Source organism: Phlebotomus argentipes, unplaced genomic scaffold, assembly GCF_947086385.1.
Source record: "Phlebotomus argentipes unplaced genomic scaffold, Phlebotomus argentipes genome assembly scaffold_4, whole genome shotgun sequence".
Classification (NCBI taxonomy): Eukaryota; Metazoa; Arthropoda; class Insecta; order Diptera; family Psychodidae; genus Phlebotomus; species Phlebotomus argentipes.
The window spans coordinates 5,779,898-5,801,548 of NW_026776174.1; the positions used below are offsets into that span (position 1 = coordinate 5,779,898).

Below are 21,651 nucleotides of genomic sequence, written 5' to 3' on the forward strand. Positions count from 1 at the left end.
AGGTTGTTTTTAGAATCATTTTCCATGTGGGAGTGTTTTTATATTGACTGCGAAGAACACGCACATTCACAGTCACACCGATAAAGTTATGCTTTAGGCGCCAGATTGGGTGCTCATGAATTTTGACCGTCCGCCGTATTCAGTATGTTTCCATCTCAGTACGTGAAAACTCCACGCGCTTTCAAAGAAAATATAGTAGCTAAGGGAACATTATCAAAGAATTAAAGTTATCACACAGTGACAGACAAGGTGATAGAGTAATAATGGTGTTTTGGTTTCTGGTTTTCTCAGTTGTGGCCGCAGTTGCCTTTTACCTTTATCAATTCGGAACGAAGAATGAAGATTTCTTCTTAGAAAGAGGCATAAAATTCCGCAAACCTGTATTTTTGTTTGGGAATTACTTCAAATTGGTTACTAAACAAATCAATTTGTACGACTTTGTTATTGATGTAACGAGACAATTTCCGAAAGAAAAGTAAGTTGTCTTATCATCAAATCTGCAAACTTGTGATTAAGTCACCAAATTTAATTGCAGACTGATGGGCCTCTTCGAATTTCGGAAACCTATAATCGTCGTTCTTGATCCAGAGATTGCCAAGCAACTTGCTATTAAGGAATTTGACAGTTTCACGGATCATCAGCCTTTCTTCTCCCAAGACGTTGATCCTCTTATCGGCAACACACTTTTTCACTTAAAAGGTCAGAAATGGAAGGACATGAGATCGACTTTAAGTCCTGCCTTCACAGGAAGCAAAATGCGTCTCATGTGCAGTCTTATGATGGAAATTTGCGAGCAAATGATAGATTTTGTGCAGGCAGAAATCAATGAAAAAGGACCTCAAACGTACGAAGTAAAAGAACTTCTAACAAGACTCACGACTGACGTTATTGGATCTTGCGCTTTTGGAGTCAAAGTGAATTCTATGAATGCGAAAGAAAATGATTTCTACAAGACAACAAGGAAGTTATTAAACTTCAGCAGCTTAAAAGTGCAATTTAGATTCATGGCCTACAGAATGGCTCCAAAGTTAATGCAATTCTTGAAAATAACAATGTTTGATGCAGACGGCAAGGCTTTTATTCATGATCTCGTTATGAACACCATCAAGACCCGAGAAGAGAAGAATATAGTTCGTCATGACATGATAAATCTCTTGATGGAGGCGAAGAGAGGCAATTTAGCTCACACGACGACCGAAAAGGACTCTGCAGGATTCGCCACGGTTGAGGAATCAGAAATCGGGATGAAAAAATCTACTAAAAAGAATTGGACTGATGATGAAGTTGTTGCGCAATGTTTTATCTTCTTCGTGGCTGGATTTGAAGGATTATCGACATTCGCCAGTTTCATTATCTATGAAATTGTGCTTCATCAAGATGTCCAAGAGAAACTGTTTATTGAAATTTCAGAAATGAACAAACAACTTGGCGGAAAGTCTCTCAATTACGATTCTATACAAAAGCTTAAGTACTTGGACATGGTTGTCTCGGAAGGACTGAGAATGTGGGCAGGCTTAGTATTTGATCGTGTTTGTACGCGCGATTTCACCTTGAAATACGACGAAGGCAAGGAATACAATTTCAAAAGTGGCGATGTTGTCTGGTTTCCATCTCTAGGATATCACAGAAGTCCTGACTTCTTTCCGAATCCTAATAAATTCGATCCCGAAAGATTTAACGACGAGAATAAAGAGTCTATTCACCCGATGACTTTCGTACCTTTTGGAGCAGGACCTCGAAATTGCATTGGTATGAAAGTAAAAAGAAAGAAAAAGAATTTACTTAACATATGTTTTTTTGTGTTATACAGGTTCTCGATTCGCTTTGATGGAGCTGAAGGCGATTGTTTACTATTCAGTCTTGAATTTCCATCTGGAACCAACAGAGAAAACTCAGATTCCTGTAAAACTTGCTTGTAACTTCTTAGGTTTACAATCTGAGAGAGGAATTCATGTTCAATTTCGTCCAAGATTGCCGAAATGAATACTTATAGTGAGGCTTAAAGTGCTTTCGTGATGTAATTAGATATTTCCTTGTGCGTCATTAATTGAGAGAAGATGAAGTTTTCAATGTTATTGCATTTCGAGTGCAGCAATTCATCAATATGACACCTTAATATATTAATGCACATTGCGAAATAAAATCACTTATAGTGTTTTGTACATCTTTTTCTCATTAAAAACGCCTTAAGAAACCCTGATTTTATTCTTGTTGCAAATAGTATTCCAGACTTGGTTCCAAAAAAAAATTGTTGAGTGAGAATAAAAATAAAAACATGTAAAAGAACATCAACAAATGGGTGATTAAGTATTAATTCACGCAAACGCACGAAAGTCAAGGTTTCTCTTTGAAAAACGTTCTATGTGTGTTATATTCACTGCGCAGAATACACACCGATAGTCGAACACACCACCAGTGGGACAATTTATAGGTTTTGACTGGAAGCTTTGGGCATTAGTGCGCCTCAAACCGCTCGCGCGACAACATCTTCATTAATTAATCTCTCACGCTAAAAGTGTATTTCACAACAGTACTTGTATCAGTCTTATCAGACAGTGACAATGCTATTTGCATTTCTGGTGTTATCTCTGGTGGCAGTGGCCGTCTTTTACCTTTATCAACTCGGGACGAGAAATGAAGATTTTTTCTTGGAAAGAGGACTGAAATTCCCCAAACCTTCATTTCTCCTTGGGAATAACTTCAAATTGGTCACAAAGCAAATAAATTTCTATGATCACATAATAAATTTAACCCGACTGTTTCCGAAGGAAAAGTAAGTTTAAATCTATGCGTGAAATGTATAAAAGAAATTCTTCTTAATACTGAAATGTGCTTTCAGATTGATGGGAATTTTTGATTTTCGAACACCTGTTGTCCTTATTCTTGATCCAGAACTCACTAAGCAACTCGCTATTAAGGACTTTGATAACTTTACGGATCATTTTGAGTTCTTCAAACAAGAGGCTGAGCCTCTTCTCGCAAATTCTCTCTTCAATCTTAAAGGCTTGAAATGGAAGGACATGAGATCGACTTTGAGTCCAGCTTTCACAGGAAGCAAAATGCGTCTCATGTGTGACTTGATGGTGGAGATTTGTGAGCAAATGGTGGACTTTCTGAAGAGCGAGATTAAGGAAAAAGGTCCTCAAACGTATGAAATGAAGGAATTACTCTCAAGATTGACAACAGATGTGATTGGCACTTGTGCATTTGGAGTCAAAGTGAATTCGTTGAAAGAGAAAAATAATAATTTCTACAAAACTGCGAGGATGCTGATCAATTTCAGTAGTTTGAAATTGCAGCTTAAGTTTATGGGTTATAGAATGATTCCTAGTGTAATGAAGTACTTCAAAATTCCCATGTTTGATCCGGAAAGCAGGACTTTCATGAATAGCCTGGTTTTGGACACAATCAAGACCCGAGAAGAGAAGAAAATCGTTCGTCATGATATGATAAACCTCTTGATGGAAGCTCAGAAGGGAAATTTGACTCACACAACAGCCGAAAAGGACTCTGCAGGATTTGCGACGGTTGAAGAGTCTGACATTGGATTGGTCAGTTCGACTAAATCGTCATGGACCGATGATGAAGTTGTTGCGCAGTGTTTCATATTCTTCCTGGCTGGATATGAGGGAATGTCCACGTTTGCCAGTTTTATCATCTACGAAGTAATGGTTAATCCAGATGTTCAGGAGAAGTTATTCAATGAAGTGTCAGCCATGAACAAACAGTTGGGAGGAAAGCCTCTAAAATATGATGCTCTCAAGCAAATGAAGTATTTGGATGGTGTTGTGTCAGAAGGGTTGAGGAAATGGACTGGACCGTTCCTTGATCGTGTGTGCACGAAAGATTTCACTCTGAAGTACGACGATGGCAAAGAATACACTTTCCGAAAGGGTGAAACATTTTGGATCCCAATTGTGAGTTATCATCACAATCCTGACTACTTTCCTGACCCCGAGAAGTTTGATCCTGAGCGATTTAGCGATGAAAACAGTGGTTCAATTAATCCTTCCACTTTTGCGCCTTTCGGAATTGGGCCTCGAAATTGTATTGGTAATGAATGATTAGAGATATCACTTAACAAATCAATTCATTGAGCTTAACTGATTTTCTTGCTGATTTCCAGGTTCTCGCTTCGCCCTGATGGAATTGAAGGCGATTGTCTACTATTCAGTGTTGAACTTCCATCTGGAACCAACAGCAAAGACTCAAATTCCAGTCCAAATGGCTAAAAACTTCTTGGGCTTACAGTCTGAGAGGGGAATTCACGTTCAATTCCGTCCGAGATCGCCGAAATAATTCAGCTAATGAAATAATTCCATTGAGACAATTTGAGTCTCATCTGTACAGCAGTATTTCTGGATGAATAAATTTGCAAACTCTTCGTCATCTAATTTTATTTAAATGAATGAATGAACGCGAAAAAGTCAAGGTCGATTCCAAATTGTTGCCTCTGTGTGTGCTTTATCTTTTGTACAGAATACATGAGGCGTGTGGGTTCATAATCAAAAATATTTGGACGCAGCTTAGTGTACTTCAGAGTGTCTGAATGGACAGACAGCTTTTAAGCTGATACGCGATAAAAGAGTGAAGATGTTGCTAGAATTTCTGCTCTTTACGGTTTTAGCCGCTGTGATTGTGTACATTTATCAAACAGGAACTAAGAATGAGGATTTCTTCCTGAAAAAAGGGATTAAACATCGAAAGCCAGTGTTTCTTGTCGGGAACAACCTGAGAATAATCACAAAGCAAACGAGTGTATTTGAACATATAAGAGATTTAACGAGGGAATTTTCAAAGGAGAAGTAATTATACATATTTCTCATTTTTGTAGTGTGGTTTGTTTATGTATATGTCCATCATGAAATGTATTTTGTTGATTCTACTTTTAGATTGGCAGGAGTTTTTGAATTCCGTAAGCCCATCGTCCTAATTTTAGACCCAGAAATCGCCAAGCAACTCACCATTAAAGAGTTCGATAGCTTTGGAGATCGCGAGTTGTTTTTCAGTGAAAAAGATGATCCACTCTTTGGGAACATCCTATTCAGTCTTCGCGGTCAAAAATGGAAGGACATGAGATCGACTTTGAGTCCAGCTTTCACAGGAAGCAAAATGCGTCTCATGTGCGATTTGATGGTTGAGATTTGTGAGCAAATGGTGAATTTTTTGAAAAGGGAATCAAAACTAAAAGGATTCCAGACATATGAATTTAAGGAGTTGTTCTCGAGATTGACCACAGACGTTATTGGAACTTGTGCATTCGGAATAAAGGTGGACTCTATGGAAGATCCGGAGAATACTTTCTACAAAACAGGAAGAGGTCTAATCTCGTTCTCTGGTATTTCAATTCAACTTAAATTCATATTCATGAGATTATTTCCTAAGATAATGAAGTTCTTCAAGATTCCCTTTTTCGACGTTAGAAGCATGACTTTTGTGCGTGATCTCGTTATGAATACCATTAAGACTCGAGAAGAGAAGAAAATCGTTCGTCATGACATGATAAATCTGCTGATGGAGGCTCAGAAGGGAAATCTGACTCACACAACAGCCGAAAAGGACTCTGCAGGATTTGCCACAGTTGAGGAATCAGAAATTGGATTATCAAAATCCGCAAAGATGTCACTGACAAATGACGAAATTGTTGCTCAATGTTTTCTCTTTTTCCTGGCGGGATTCGAAGGTATTTCGTCGGTAACGGGTTTCATTATGTACGAGATCATGATTCACCAGGAAGTTCAGGAGAAACTCTTCAAGGAAATATTAAATGTTCACAGAAAGCTAAATGGAGAACCATTAAAATACGACACTCTTCTGCATTTAAAGTATTTGGACATGGTAGTTTCTGAGGCATTACGACTATGGACAGGTCCTGTCTTCGATCGTACCTGCACACGAGACTTCACCCTGAAATATGACAAGGACAAGGAATACACATTCGAAAGTGGCGACGTTATTTGGATTCCAAGTGTTGGCTATCATCATAATCCTGACTACTTTCCTGATCCGGAGAAATTCGATCCTGAAAGATTTAACGATAAGAACAAGGGATCAATTAATCCATCAACTTACGTACCTTTCGGAGCAGGTCCTCGGAATTGCATTGGTAAATAATTCTTGAAAATGCAGTATAACACGCGATACTGCTGTAAAGGGAGGGAAAGAATTCCGATCAGGGTCCCCCCAAGGGTCAAATGCACTTTTTGTTCTGGGTTTTAAATTTATGGGATTTTAAAAGTAATTTTATATATTTTCAATTTTCAAATAATTGCATATTTTGTGAATAAAATTAGTATACATATTTCCTCTCTTTTCCAGGTTCACGATTTGCTTTAATGCAGCTGAAAGCTTTCGTTTATTACTTGATTTTACACTTTCATGTTGTACCAACGGCGAAAACGCAGATTCCACTAAGAATTAAGAGATCCATGGTTGCTGTCCTACAACCAGAAGGAGGAATCTACGGAGAATTTCGGCCGAGATCCCAGGAATCATAGTTTGAAGCAAGACAATAATGATTGACTTGTTCAATGTTACAATTATAAATTTTGGTACCGTTTTGAAAAGCTCTTCCAGTTATTATTGAAATAGAAACCTTCAGGCCATATAAAAATAGATACTTATATATGTATATAAAATAGCACTTTTTTAATTGTGAGAAATACATGCATATATTTGTATAAATGAGTGTGGAAGACGATTTGAACATGAAAACCAAACTTGAATAATTTAAAGATTTATGCAAGGATGCTTTCTGGTCTTGGGAAGGCTTTCGCCAATCGGACATCCATCGCGTGTGAACTTCAGAAAGTCCTCCAATCCAGTGGCGATCATTTCACCTCCGTGCTTCTCGCATTTTATGGGCAATCCGGGACCAATAGCGTCCTTGGCCTCCAATTTAATTGCAATATCCTCCCAATCATTGCTCCTTCTCACCAGCGCCTCCATATTGCCCACAATATAGAAACCTTCTTGCGCCCGCGATAGCAGAACGCAGAGGCGATTCTTGCTGGTTAGGAAGCCAATCATTGACTTCTCGTTGCTCCGCACGAGCGACAGAATTACAATGCGCGCTTCTTGACCCTGGAAGCTGTCCACCGTGTGCACTTCTACGCCCTTCAGCAGTGGGAAATTAACCAGAATGGATCCAATGGCGAATTGCTGACCAGAATACGCTGTCAGAATGACAATCTCGTCAGATTTGTAGCCTTGCTGGCGGAGATAATTCGCCAGACCGACTGTGAATAGCATTTCGTAGAAATTCTCTTTCGACGTGTCTTCGCTCTTCTTGATGGGACACTCTTGCTGCAGCAGTTTGTATCTCTCCCTAGCCAGCGTCTCCAGGTTTTCATGGCTAATAAAATAGAGATTCTTAGAAATTCCTCGAATTGCCTTGTATTGCTTCACATTCTCGCCGTCCGAGTAATCATGGTAAATTGTGTTTCGCAGCAAATCGGCCATCTGCAAAGTACACAAAATCACTGACAATCTTTTCATGAACAATTCAGCACTGGAGACTCACGTCGGGATGCATTCGATACTGGATATTGAGGCAGATGTCGTTCGCTCCATGCTGTACCAGACGCTCGAAGAGGGATTTTGGTGTGCAATTCCTACCCATGTCGATGTCAAGGGAGTATGTTAACTGCATATGATCACCGATCAGGACCAACTGCTGTGTGTGTTGCGTTAAGGAAGTGATAACGTGAGATTCAGGTACTTCAGCCGCTTCCTCAATGATCACTGCAAGGAATAAGAAGCCGTTAATACGCAATTAATGGTGTTTCAGTGAATTTTTCCACGATTCTCACCAACTGATGGACGAAGAAGCTCAAGAAGAGTGTGATATTTCGCTGCTCCTGACGTTGTCATGCCAATAATTCGGGCGTCTTTGCATCCGTAGTACATCCGCAGATGCACAAGCTCAGCTTCCCTCAGAGTTGCTTGCCGAAGTCGCTCGAAATCCTCATCAAGAGTGCATTTCTCGGTTTTGCCATCAACTTCAAGGTTCTTCATCGTGTCTACAAATTTCTCCATCGCCTCACTGTAAAGAGCCAAACTTTGTTTCTGCACCGCGTAGTGTCTGGGATCAACAATACTCCTGTCCAGCGTGAACTTCTTGACTCCCGGATCTGCCAATTGCAATCCAAGTCTGACGATTTTGTCCGTGAGAGTAGAACATCTCATGAGCAACTTGTCTAGGGAGAAATTCCTGTAGCTGACGATAAGAATCCTGAGAGAAGTGTTGGTCAGGAGGCGCTGAATGATATTCAGGGCGACTGTCGTCTTTCCAGTTCCTGGAGGTCCTTGAATCACCGTCAATCTTCTCGTCAACGCCATTCGAAAGGCTTCAAATTGACTCTCATTCATTCCCAACATTTTCAAGTCATCTTCCCTGTGCTCTTCCGCCCTGAGATTGATTTTCTCCAAGGAAAATGCATACTCTTCCAGATTTTCATAGTCAGGTAGAACAGCCGCAGCTTTACAATTCACCAGGTATTCTTTCATTGGTAGCGTCGCTGTTGAGATCTTCTGCAGAGCTCTCAAGTTCTGCAGCACGGGCTCGAACATGAAAGGAATCGTCACGAGAATGAGATTACTGTTTAAAATGCATCCCTTGATGTTCTCCAGTCGCACAATGTCAACGATCAGGAAGCCTTCGCGCTGCACTTCGACCGGAAGGAAGGGAATTTCCGCCACAATTAAGTCCTCAAACAAGGGTGATGTAGAGAGGAAGAGCAGAGATCCGGGAATGAATTGAAAGTCTCGCTTCGTCACTTCTTCCCTAACATTCTCAGGCAGTCGATGATCAACTCTGACGTGCGGAGCCAAATCAAGGAGAAAGTATTTGTCGCTGAAGGACATAATTTGTGGGAAACTCTTGCGAATGCGTACGAAAGGAAAGATATTCGTCCCGGAAATATCCTCCAAAACGATACTTCGTCGCTTTTCTCCTCTCTGTTGATTGAATTTCTTCACGCCCTCGAACAATTTGTAGACAAAAGTGTTTTTTAAGTGAGTTAACTGGAATGCCAAGTATTCTGAAGCATCTGCGAAGTCACTGTTCTTTACCATTTCCGCAATTCGTTTTTTTCTCCAACTTCTCTTGCTTGGCACATCCTTGAGATCGTCGAGACTGGCATAAATCGTTTCCGAATAGAAGTAATTCGTCGTGATATCATTCGACAATTTTGAAAACCTCGAGTGTTTCTCCACTAAAGATTCTCTCCTTTTCCCTTCGAGGATTTCACAGATTGCAAGGGTCAAAACAGCCCAACGATTGAATTGTCCATTGAATCTCATCCCAAAGCCGCAAAGTGACTCCAAATTTGTCCAAACTAGATCAGAAAAGGGCAGCAAGTTTGCTGTTTTCTTCTCCTCGAGATCCACAGCATATTTCACGTAGGATAGCAAATCTTCCTGCAGAACATCATCGGGCATCAAGATCTGAGCCATGAAGTGTTCCAAATTGTGATTCAGCGGAACTTGGTGAAGTTTTCCCAAGACGACGATCAAGAGAATGATTGTTTCGTGGGATTTCTGCTTTTCTAATGCTAATTCCTTAAAGTTTAGCGCCTTTCCCATGATTTCCAAGAACACGTCTAGAGGATTCTTTTTACTGATCTCCAGCAATTCTTTCTTCGACATTTTCTGGATTTCTCCCTGAGAAGCACTGTTTTTTCCTCGGGTTTTCTTTGAGTTGTTATCCGTATTTCTCATAGGGAGTTTCGAAGGCACTTTTATGTTGTAACTTCCTCCATAATCTATATAAAATAGTGTGCAAAAAATTATGATTTTTTATTAGTTATCAATTTCTTGAAAAATTACCTTCTGGCAGGCCAAAGGCACTTCCTGAGGACTTGGGATTTTCATCTTCTCCAATTTTAACTTCTTCCAATTGTTCTGCAGTTAAATCAACAGTCTTTTTCTTTATTGGAACTTGAAATTCTTCAATATCCTTATCAAACCAATTATCATCAGAATCACTCATTCTTGAAACCCTCGAAATACTCTGGAAATGGGCAATCGAATTAAACACACAACTTTCAATGGCACTTCTAAAAACACATGTTAAAAAGATACTAGACAACTTTCTTGAGTAATTAAATGTATGGTATAAGCAAATAAGAAGGATATTTGTAAAGAAATTGATATTATTTCGGAGCTTGAAAAACCACGTTCTGCTTACATATTTTGACGTAAGCATTCGTTGCATAATTTGTCTACTCACCAAAATAGCGCTGCAATCTGCGAGTGGAATTTCAACGGCGTGTTTCAGCGTGCCACCGAAGATTTTTCATGACTTTCCTGCATAATTAATTGGATAAGCGAATAGCATAGCAGACATAAATTGTTCTCTTTTAGTGCAAATGTCGGGAAATCACCACTTTCAGTAAAACATCGTATCTTCCTTGAGAAGAGTTTCTATGCTGCGTTTTTTGTCTAAACGTGTGTTTCATTTGTGTTTCACATCTCAGCTAACAGTGTTTTCAGTAGTCTCAAAACGTCAGATAAACTTTCCTGAACGTATGTAAACAGTGCGGATTTTCTCTTTTTTCACCAGGAAATCGCCGTAATTCAGTCGTGAATATAGTGGAAAATGTCTGATAGCGATTCTGAGGTGAGTATCCAAAAGGAGTTTTGCAGTAAAACCGCGTATATCGTATAAGAATAGTTTTGGAAGAAATTGAGGTTATATGCGGATGTTTTTTTCAGCAATTGCAGCAAAATGCCTTCGAATCCATGGCGGAGCACGAAGCAGAGATGCAGAGGCAAATGATGAGCGTCCCTCCGCCGGGAATTGCGATGGGGCAGCTTCCGCCGCCGGGAACAATGCCAGTGCCGCCGCCCGCGGTTCCCGGAGGGCCGCCGGGGACTTGGAGTCAGCAGGATTCCGGAAATGAGAGCGACGAGAAGATCCCCTCGCTGATGTCGCTGGTACTGGACAAACCGGACGAGGTGAAGGCCAAGAAGCCGGCCGAAGTCGTGCTGCCGAAGGCACTGGAAGAAGTGCTGGCGCTGAAGGATCAGCGCGCGATGGAACTGGGCAGTCAAGCGGAGGATATCATGAAGGCGACGCAGCCTCAGATGTCCACGGGCGTGATCAGCACGGACTACGCGGATGCAGATGTGGATTCTGACGATGAGGTGGATATGGTGACGGCGCCAGAGCCGCAAGCGGGTAAAGGGGAGGGAAAAGTGGACAAGAATAGGCGGAAGAAGAAGCGCAAGAAGCAGAACAGGCAGCAGCGAATGGCAGCACAACGTGAAGCCGAAACGAAGAAGGACGAGGATGGAAAGAAAGAGGAAAACGGGCCGAAAGAGACGCCTAAAGGTAACATTTTGAAGAAATTAGGCGATAATAATTGATAATAACTGTCTTTTTGCGTGCATTGCAGGAGATGAGGTTGAGGAGGATGTCCAGATTGAGTATGTACCGGAGAAGATCACAATAGCTGACTTGGCGCCAATGTATCGGCAGTTTTACCGCGTCTTTGAGATGTTTAAAATCGAAGAGAAGCGGCCGAATGAGCAACAATTGGCCGACCAACTGGCGGCTGAGAAGCTGGCTAAGGAGAAGCAAAAGCTAATCACGGATGACATGGACGAGGACGAGGAGGAGTTTGATGGCGACAAAGCGGAAGACAAAGAGAGAATGTCGAAGAGGAAACTCAAGAAATTGACTCGCCTCAGTGTGGCTGAGCTGAAGCAGCTCGTGAGTCGCCCAGATGTTGTGGAGATGCACGATGTCACAGCGCGTGACCCGAAGCTTCTGGTGCAGCTGAAGGCGCATCGCAACACAGTTCAGGTGCCGCGTCACTGGTGCTTCAAGAGGAAGTATCTGCAGGGGAAGCGCGGCATCGAAAAGCCACCCTTTGATCTGCCGGCGTTTATCAAGAAGACTGGCATCATGGAGATGAGGGCGTCGCTGCAGGAGAAGGATGAGGCGAAAACGCTGAAGGCTAAGATGAGAGAGCGCGCCCGACCGAAGATGGGGAAGATTGACATTGATTACCAGAAGCTGCACGATGCGTTCTTCAAGTGGCAGACAAAGCCCAGGATGACCATTCATGGGGATCTATACTACGAGGGCAAGGAATTCGAGACGAGACTGAAGGAGAAAAAACCCGGAGACTTGTCGGAGGAGCTGAGAACGGCTCTGGGCATGCCGATCGGGCCGAACTGCCACAAGATTCCGCCTCCGTGGCTGATTGCGCAGCAGCGATACGGTCCGCCGCCGAGTTATCCCAATCTGAAGATTCCCGGGCTGAATGCGCCCATTCCGGACGGCACATCGTTCGGTTATCACGCCGGCGGATGGGGAAAGCCGCCGGTGGATGAGAAAGGAAAGCCTCTGTACGGAGATGTGTTCGGCACGAACGCCCTGGATCAGGACAGTGGAGTTGATGATGGGGAGATTGACAGGCAGATGTGGGGCGAGTTGGAGTCGGAATCTGAGGAGTCCAGCGAGGAGGAGGAGGAAGAAGGCGAGGACCTGGGCAATGCACCCGACGAGAGCGGCCTTGTGACACCGGCTGAGGGCTTGGTGACGCCGTCAGGCTTGACCAGTGTGCCGGCGGGCATGGAGACGCCGGACACGATTGAGCTGCGCAAGAAGAAGATAGAGAGCGAGATGGAGGACAACGAGACGCCCGTGCTGTACCATGTGTTGCCGGAGAAGCGCAACGAGCGCATCGGGAACGCCATGATGGCCTCCACGCACGTGTATGACGTCGCGGGGCACATGAAGGCGCCCCCGCCGCCCAGGTTCCCGCCGATCGGCGAGCGCGAAGGCATGGTGGAGCTGGCGCTGGATCCATCTGAGCTGGATATGGACAACGAGGCCATGGCGCAGCGCTACGAGCAGCAGATGCGCGAGCAGCAGAGCCACCTGCAGAAGGAGGATCTCTCGGACATGCTGGCGGAGCACGTGGCCAGGCAGAAGTCCAAGCGGAAGCGCCAGCAAGTGGACACGAGCAGCAAGCAGACGAAGAAATACAAGGAGTTCAAGTTCTAAGGCAAACTATCTTATCTGACGCATGAAATCACGGCTGGAAATTGATTTTAGTGATTTTTATTGGAATTTATTGATAAGGTGTGAACCGAAGAGGCGAACTGGTTCCATTTGAGAAGTGTATTAGATGTAATGTGCCCAAAAGTCTCTCAATAAACTATTATAAAGGAAATGTAAAGGACATTGTTGAGTGATTGTTTCTATTCAGATGAGTTCTACAAAAGCTTCCTCGCGGCCCTCAATTCCAACTGAGTAATTGAAAATTCCGCGGAATTTTCACAGAGATGAGTTCACTTCTAGGCCTCAATGTCTGTCTTTACTCTAAATGCTCTTGGATTAAACAGTGAAGAACTTAATCATATCTCTGATATCATTCGCATGTGTCTGTGTATTTACATGCAAAACACTGAGCGCCTTTATCAGTCATTTTCACCCACTCCATAATTGGCGCGCGGTGCAAAATTTAGTCTGCTGGTGATATTCTCAAGTGCTGGTCGCGCAACAATTAAGCAAACATGCCAGGTAAGAGCACTAAGATCACTCTCAATTTCACAATTGGCCCCCTTTTTGCGTGTTCGCCTGAGCAAGTGGCTTTTTGGGCTGGTAGAAAGGTGAAAATCCATGCATTTGCTGTCGGATGTGATAAGGTATCGCGAGTTGCATAACGTCGCTTTGCAGATAGTCCGCCACCGATTGGATTTCGGCCTGAATTCATGGCTCCGGGGGCGCCTTCGGGACCTCCTTTGGCCTCACTCTCGTACACCATGCCCGTCATGCCAATGCCATCCTTTCCGCCCGCGCCGGAACATCAAACTTGGCCTCAAGACTCAAGCTCATCCTCGGAGGAAGAACTCAGAACGGCGGATTCGTGGATGGATCGAAGACTAAAACCGATAAGCTTTGATGTCGCCGGTAAGATTCAGCGACTCTTCGTTCGCCACACTAACCAAACCACAGAAACACTCATTCCTCCGGGCGGAAAGTCAGTGGCCGATGGCGGAAATTCCCCACGTCGTCCATTTGAGCAGCTACATACTAATCCTCATATGCATGTTCGCCGGTCAACTTAACGGCTTTGCGCGATAATTAGTCATTCTCATTATATTAACGATGCAAAAGGAGGGCGATTTAAGTCTTCCGATGCGATATTGAGCTTTTATAATCGACGGAACTCTTCATTTTCTCCCCTCATTAATCTTTTAAGATGCTTTATTACTTTTTATTTTAATGAAGATGGCAAATTACTTCTGAGATTCTGAAAATATTGATTTTATGTGTTGAAATCAATTTTCAACAATTATACATGAAAACCGCTTTAACTGTGGAAAACATAATGAAATGCAATCAGATTGATGAAACTAACATTTTATCTCATCTAAAAATAGCTTCTGCAAATTTCTTCCTACAAGATAAGACGACTTTATCTCTGACTCATTTGTGTGTCTCAAATTGAAGTGAACTAACTCTGTGTTTCTTCGGCCAGCTGTATTAAAGATGATTCTCTTTGCCAGGTTACTGTTGGCAGTTCATTGCAGCCGGAGCTTCTTTCCCCGTCGAAACTGCGGTCAGGGCTGGTCGTGATGCCGACGGCAGTCCCATCTTCGTCGGCAGGGCGTTCCACGAGGGCGATATGATCCCAGCTAAGGTCATTCCGGACAAGAGCATCGCCTATGTTGCTTACGGAGGAGAGGAGCACCCCAAGGAGGAGTATGAGGTGTTGCGGACGGGAGACTTCGTCTGGGAGTTCGCCATGAACGGTGAAGTGCCGGAAGGAGCCGTGGAAGTCGGCCAGACAGTCGACGGGGAGAAGTTGTACATGGGCAGGTGCATCTACAATGGCACCCAGACGCCCGGGAAGTTACAGGCCAGCCACGGATGCCTGTACATCCCCTTCGACGGCGAGGAGGTCAGCGTGACGGAGTACGAAGTGCTGGTGATCAAGTAACTCTCTCTCTGGCTGTTGCATCCTGCGCGATGCGGAGAATTGTTTTTAAATTTGCTGAATAAAATTAATTAAGCGATGCAACAAATGTTCGTCTGGCTTCAGGCAATGGTGGAAAAATTGAAAATTGATATGCCCTGCCAGAAGAGCTTTTTTTTCCACACTCCACTGAAGTGCGGGTGCTTGTTTATGTTCTTTCCAGTTGAATCTATAATTTCTCAGCGGTTCTTAAGATATTTTCCTTCAACGGTCAGTTCACCTGAGGGTTGTTTTGTATAGCTTGAACACTGCTTGAACAAACCAATTATGGTCATGGTGGTTATTTTATTGACGCTGCATCCGCAAATTTTCCACAATTATCCTAAAAATGCCAGCAAAATTTTCACTCTGCGGGACATCTTGATGGGAAATACCACGAGAAATTAATTTAAATTGCTGAAGCACAAATGTTTTGTTGCTAGCGCAAAAAAACCCGCTGAAAATGGCCTGGAAATAGCGCAAAGTGCCAATTTTCTGTTCGCTCCGTTTGTGCTTCCTCTGCAAAGTGACGCGGAATGAAGGGAGGAAGGAAGAAAGCTCGATAGTGCCAAGGAATTCTTTCTTCAGCAGCTCCCAACAAGAGACTGCGTTCTGGAGAGTGGGTGAGTGATTGAAAGAACCCACAATATGCAGAAATCTCCCCCTTCGCCTCGTCATGCATCCAACGTCCGTTTGAAGAAACATAGTAATTGTTTCCGCTGCCAGAACTCCACTTCCTTCACCCCAACTCACCAATGCAGGCGAATTTGTCGTCTGCACGAAAAGACTTTTCCCTTTTTCGAATTTATCTGATAAATGCCACGAAGTAGAGAGAATTTTTGGTATAAATTGCAAATCGTCAGGAATAGGTATGTTGTGTGTATCAAAATATTTTCAATTATCTGCATCGCGTTACACTCTGCACTAATTAAATTGCCATGCTGAAAATTCCCGCCCTGCGGAGTCAATCGATGATGTTTAATGTGAATAATATGCAGCCTGTTAAATAATGTCCTTTGCCTGGAGCCACTAAAACGTGCCACGCTTTCCACTTCAATTACACTCTGGATATCGTGTCAAAATTGTGGCTGGAATTTGAATAATTTTGTCAATATTTGAGGAAAATAGTGGAAAAGGCTCAACAATTTTGCGTTCAACTTTGATCACTTAATGAGAATTAAATAATGGTTAAAATGCCAATACCAAAATTCTCCGAAATCAATTGAGTTGATGTGATTTGATAGTAATGACGAAAGTTCGCAGGATTATATAGAGAAATTGTGCAAATGATGATGTGCAGTGTATTTACGGTAACTATTTGCCACTTGATCGTGCCTTTGTCTCTGCTTTCAGCATCAATTTTCCCGCACAAGGCCGAGTCATTGAACCCTATGGTAAATTCTTGAAGAGCCACACACGCAGTCAAATGAATAATTCGCCAAAGTGGGCTGCAAATTGTGAAGCCATGAGTGATCCTGGTGTGACACAAAATAGAGACGACAAGGACTATGTTGGGGTGTTAATTATATATTCTGGAGATGCTGTGCTCACCGAATATTAATGAGGTGTGAATAGGAATAAATTGATTAAGTTGGGAATTAATTAGATTTATCTCTTCACAATGATGTCACAATTGTGTAATTAATTATAGTTTATCGTAGTGAGTCCATCGTCAAAATTGGTTATTGATGACGACCTCATGCGCGTGGAAAGCCGCAGTGGGTGGCTTTCCCTCAGCCAAGGACTGTTGATGTATTCACATATTTTGGCGCAAAAAGTCCTCTTCCTCCGCTTTTAGTGAGCCATTTCATCAATCAACCGTACTTGCCTCACCTAATCACCTCGCGTCGGGAGCTTTTGGCAGCTTTTGCCCTCAGCTGCGCGGGAAAACCCTAAATGAGGAAGTGCATGGCACGAATATAATTCTATAGAATAGACTATAATAAATGTTTACGCTGTAACAATTATTGCAGGTATTTGTTTCGATAAGTTCTAAAGCAATGCGTAGAGTTAGAAGTTCAAGTGTAGAAAGTTTAAGCATAAAAAGAATCTTCAGTGAATTTCAATAAATATATTTTTATATGGATTTACATAATTTCATTAACTTGAATTATCAGTTATTACTACAATTCAATCATAATTAAATTGGGTAAGTGAACTTAGAAACTCGACATGAATATTTCATTTCACTTGAATAAGTGAGAAGCGCTGTAAAAATTGATACTTTGACTGATGTGTCACTGTTCTCGCTGAACTCATGGGTTAACCATGTGAAATGGTGAGTAATAATTGATCGAGTGCATCAGCGACCGCTTTTGGACAAGAAACACTGCGGTTCGTGCCAGATGATTTCGCCGCTTGTGTGCTGTGCAAATGGACATGGCAATCGGCAAGAAGGGTCTGAATAATTTCCACCGTGTCAGCGGTGCTCCCAAAATCACCGTCCTGGGCAAAGATGATGCCGAACAGCCGGCATGTGACATGTGCAGAGTGCACTGGGCACATCGCTGACCGCAGAAGCTCTGGACACCGCGCGACCAAGAACTCAGCGTCATCGTGAATAAATCAGAGCGCGGGCAACAATGCACATGGTCAGTGGGTGAGATAAGGATTTTCCATCTCGCTTGCATTGTTGACTCGGCCATTCAATTAGATGATTTAATTAAAAGTTGCCACGAGATCTTTATCACTTGGCCGCTCTTTTCGACACCCCGCGCGAATGTAGTAAATCACGCGGATTGCCATCGAGCGAGGGCATTTTGAGATATTTTGCAACTAATCTCCCTTATCGCAATTGCACTGGCTGAAAGAATGGAAGCCATATAAAGTTGATGCAATGAGATGCATTCAGGACGCCAGATTACCAGTGAAACTTTAGGGATTTCAATTGCAGGAGGAAATCATGAAAATGAGAAAGTTTTTTCCTCTTCCTCGCAAAGAGCTTTTTTCCAGCATTATATCTCAGCTTTCACAACGTATTATCACTCTGAAAATTCACAAAATGGGCAGCGCATAATCATCGCATGAAGTTTTTCCACTCTACTCAAAGGACAGTAATTTACTAAGGAGAATTCTGGCTGTTTTGCTATATTTTTTTGTCTCCAAATTTATGTTAATTAAAATTGCAGGAGCGGAGAATCAATTCACGGGAAAAACTGTGTACATCGCCTAAGAATCCAGTAAATCACTCCTTTTCGGAAAGGCAAAAAAGGAAGAAGTGGTAAAGGAAGGAACGTGAAAGATGGCGACATACTTAATGAAAAGCCACGTCAATGGTTGAATTTCCATTTGAATATTGCACAATATTTCACGTTTTGGGGGCTGGAAAATTGGAGTCGAATTTATCGTGGCTCTTTCGCACGGCATCAGACTAAAGGGAATTGATTCTCTCCCCAGTTGGAGAGGCAAATTTATGTTTTGGCAACAATTGTTCAAATGGGCGGACGGAAATAAGTTGACAATTTCGTAAGCGATTTGGCGCTCAAACCCTTCAGCCATATCGGAAAATTTAAATGACCTGAAACGAATTGCACTGAGATTGGAAGATATTCTGGCATGAGGATGAGACTCTTATCACAAATTGATCACAGTGAGATACTAAGCAATTTTCCCACAGGAATGCAATGGAATTTCCAAGACTGTGTGCAATTTATCACCGGTTATGTGGGCAATTTTGCCCAACCACGGGAGTAACAATTGATTTGACGGGAGAAAAATGATCGACCATGGCGAAAAGGGGGCGAATTTGGGGCACAGACTCCCCGTGGCGCCGTGTGCTTTCATCGGAAATGGCGAGGCTCAAGAACAATGCCAGTCAGTGTCCTTCTCACTTAATTAAATTTCCTTCCTGATGGCAATGATGGTTGGCTGAAAATTGGATGGTAATCGCGATTGAAAATGTTAAGAGCTCTTCGAGGGGCGGCTGATTGATTGACACTATGTCGCGAGCAGATCTCAGGGGGTTATTCCTCGCCACCCTGTGGGCGCCTCCTCAACTATTCATGACGGCGATGATGCGATTTTTCTCTGCGAGAATCGCTTTCAACGTCAGACGTGTCGATGCTGAGAGATATTAAATTTAATAGATTTCTCAAACACCCTCTGAATTAAACATGATGCTTTGGCATATCTCTGTGTCGTTGGCTTTTCTGGAAATTCCCAACACCTCCATCACAATTACCGCACAGACCCAACATGCAGGAAGTCCTGTGGATTCTTGGCTGTCTTCTGTCACTTCCGCTCCACGAGAATATCGCGAGCGCGCCTCAAAAATTGCAAACAAGAATCGCGATGAGGGAAAAGTGTGCTTCCAAGCAATTTGTGTAAGCCCCAGAAAGCCAGTTAAGAAAAATATCATAAATTAAATTACAAGCCATAAATAAGGCGAAGTGAATAAATCTTGCCATTTCGCCAGGCCGGAATGGCACTTGCAACGAATAACATTAAATGATTTCGGACCGACTTTCCTGTTGTGTGTTGAAAATATTTCAAACTTTTCTTCAACATTGTTCCAGTGCAATATTTTAGCAATAAAAATTCAACTCCCAAGCTTGCGAATGTGTTGAGTTTTCCGCCGGGTGGAAAAGCGCAGAGGAGGATGTAATTCATTCTTATGCCACCCCCTCTCTTTAGTCGCTGAGATGAAATTCTCTCCTCCGTGGAGAAGACAATTAATTGTGTTAGTTTTATATTGCCATCCTTTGCCGCGCACTGGAGAAACATTCTTCCTCGCTGAAGTCATTAAAGTCACTTCAATATTCATAAGTTTGCTGTATGTCATTTTTCGTAAGTCTCTCTGACCTACATTGGCATTAAATCTACTTGTGTTATGCATGTTTTTCAACTTTGGTGCGTTTTCTGAAGCTACATTAAGTCCATTTTGCAATGCATTTCGGGTCTAATTTCATCATGTCTTAATACAACAATTTGCTGGAAATGCTCAAGCTTATTTGGATTGGTTGCCACTCCATGTCATTCATTAAATTCATCAAAGTCTTGATGAAACAAGAATCTGTGAAATGTCTCGGGTTTTCCTCTGAAGTAACCGTTTGCAGACATTCCAAATCACAGAGTTTAATATGATGCAATTGGATTTATTTAATCCATTGATGGAGTTATAATTGTACATTTGTGTTCCATCCACAATCAATTTGTCCTCAAAATGTGGTGCAGAGAGTCCGAGGAATGGCTGCAATTATCATTACACTCTGTGTGTTTCTACCTTGTGATTATTGATTATATAAATTTTCGTCTTGAGCGTAATTATAGCCAGAAACAGTCATTAATTAATGCACGGAAAATGAATGGAGCTCCGCTTGGATCTCAAATGAGAAGTTTATACCGGGCAAACTTGATCGGGAGTTTGTCGAAGAGACATCTTGGGTGATATTTTGGGTGATTGAGAAAGTTACTTATGAACTTGTGAACTCTTGCAACTCAATCCGTATATTTTGCTGCATATTATGCAAAGGTGTCACTGCCGCTGAAGAGGATTTCACTTCACCTGAGCCTCTTTGTTAGTCGGGCTATAAAAAATCCTGGATATTTTCCCGAACGACGGAAGTCCGCCGACGGGAGTCAAGGAGGCGGAGAGACGAAGGAAAAAAGGGACAATCTGTGAGAATGATGTGGGTGGCAATTGCGAATTGCTGCAATTATCTCGGCTAAGTGGGATAAAGTGCATTCGCAGTGGCGCACGGAAGTCAATTCGCTGATGAGGAGGAGTGGAATGTGGCAGGAAACTCAATTGCCAACTATAACACTAAATAATGTTGAGCGAGGACAATGTACGGCGATGTATTGTGTGTGTGGGGGTGGATTATTGCTGTGAAAATCGGCCGAGCTTTTAAGCTCACCGTGCACAGGGCGAATCCGCTGTGAGGAAGGTGGATTGGGTGGCGCAAAAGGAGCTACAGAATGTGGTATAATCTAGAAAAATGTGTTCACAGCCGGAGTGGGTGTGAGAGGAAATTACAGGGCCATTAAAGTGATGCAATAAAATAAAACTATTCAGGTGAAAATGTTCAATTTTTCCCATCTCTTCTTCACAATGCCGTCCTGCCGAACGGTGTTTTTCCTTCTTTTTTCGGCACGAAGAATCACGATAAGAATCCTCTCTTCCGGGAGATAAGAAAGCTCTCTTTGTCCGTTTGGTCAACAGTTGGTGTCCTTTGCTTCTAATGAAGAGAACGGAGCGAAGCTCAACGTGAAGCCATATAGAAAAGTGTGTTACAGCAAAATCCAATTAGAATCCAGAACGAAAAGAGAATGGATGAGGGCGGAAAATGTCGCCGATTACGTGGAAAAGTTCCATCCCGGAGAGGAGAATTTATATCCCAATACACGCGAAAACAGGCCAGAGAATGCAATCTGATTTAGTGGATTTGGGGCGAGTTGTGCAGAATGGACAGGAAATAGCTCGGGAAGAGATAAATTTCATGGTATTGCTTATGTACAGAAAAGCGATTTTCGGCGGCACTTTCACAATAATCGCCAACCTCTGCTGATTTATACGCCCTATAGAGGAGTCCTTGTGGCCAGAGATTGTGGTCAGCCACAGGAAAACTCAAAGAGACATTGTTTGGGTGCAGCAACAAACTTGCTGATGCAGCGGATCTTCAAGAAATTTGCGAAAAACGGTCTCGTTTACATGAATAATTGTGACATCACCGCAAAT

General features: G+C 42.6%; 5 protein-coding genes across 6 annotated transcripts; 4 read left to right on the forward strand and 1 right to left on the reverse strand.

The window, feature by feature from the left end:
* The first annotated feature begins 57 nt into the window (after positions 1-57).
* Positions 58-2,276, forward strand: LOC132257747 (probable cytochrome P450 9f2). Its single transcript, XM_059754776.1, has 3 exons — positions 58-475; positions 536-1,749; positions 1,811-2,276. Exons 1-3 carry the CDS (start codon positions 264-266, stop codon positions 1,981-1,983), a joined length of 1,599 nt encoding a protein of 532 aa, XP_059610759.1. The 5' UTR covers positions 58-263; the 3' UTR covers positions 1,984-2,276.
* Positions 2,277-2,462: 186 nt separating this feature from the next.
* On the forward strand, positions 2,463-6,615 carry LOC132258012 (uncharacterized). Its single transcript, XM_059755105.1, has 6 exons — positions 2,463-2,773; positions 2,840-4,053; positions 4,127-4,296; positions 4,531-4,805; positions 4,893-6,106; positions 6,319-6,615. Exons 1-6 carry the CDS (start codon positions 2,562-2,564, stop codon positions 6,495-6,497), a joined length of 3,264 nt encoding a protein of 1,087 aa, XP_059611088.1. The 5' UTR covers positions 2,463-2,561; the 3' UTR covers positions 6,498-6,615.
* A 102-nt stretch (positions 6,616-6,717) lies between these two features.
* Positions 6,718-10,121, reverse strand: LOC132257802 (NFX1-type zinc finger-containing protein 1-like). Its single transcript, XM_059754837.1, has 4 exons — positions 9,829-10,121; positions 7,812-9,764; positions 7,523-7,743; positions 6,718-7,461 (listed from the first exon to the last, which is right to left on the reverse strand). Exons 1-4 carry the CDS (start codon positions 9,989-9,991, stop codon positions 6,730-6,732), a joined length of 3,069 nt encoding a protein of 1,022 aa, XP_059610820.1. The 5' UTR covers positions 9,992-10,121; the 3' UTR covers positions 6,718-6,729.
* Positions 10,122-10,506: 385 nt separating this feature from the next.
* On the forward strand, positions 10,507-13,192 carry LOC132258368 (splicing factor 3B subunit 2). The gene is made up of 3 exons (XM_059755675.1): positions 10,507-10,621; positions 10,717-11,335; positions 11,400-13,192. The coding sequence occupies exons 1-3, from the start codon at positions 10,601-10,603 to the stop codon at positions 13,016-13,018; spliced, it is 2,259 nt and encodes a 752-aa protein (XP_059611658.1). The 5' UTR covers positions 10,507-10,600; the 3' UTR covers positions 13,019-13,192.
* A 254-nt stretch (positions 13,193-13,446) lies between these two features.
* On the forward strand, positions 13,447-15,036 carry LOC132257680 (natterin-3). 2 transcript variants are annotated; one of them, XM_059754685.1, is made up of 3 exons: positions 13,481-13,537; positions 13,694-13,927; positions 14,527-15,036. In XM_059754685.1, the coding sequence occupies exons 1-3, from the start codon at positions 13,531-13,533 to the stop codon at positions 14,958-14,960; spliced, it is 675 nt and encodes a 224-aa protein (XP_059610668.1). In that variant the 5' UTR covers positions 13,481-13,530; the 3' UTR covers positions 14,961-15,036. The 2 variants fall into 2 exon arrangements, with proteins under 2 accessions (XP_059610669.1, XP_059610668.1); XM_059754686.1 differs by lacking the exon at positions 13,694-13,927 and having other exon boundaries at positions 13,447-13,537.
* Positions 15,037-21,651: the final 6,615 nt, after the last annotated feature.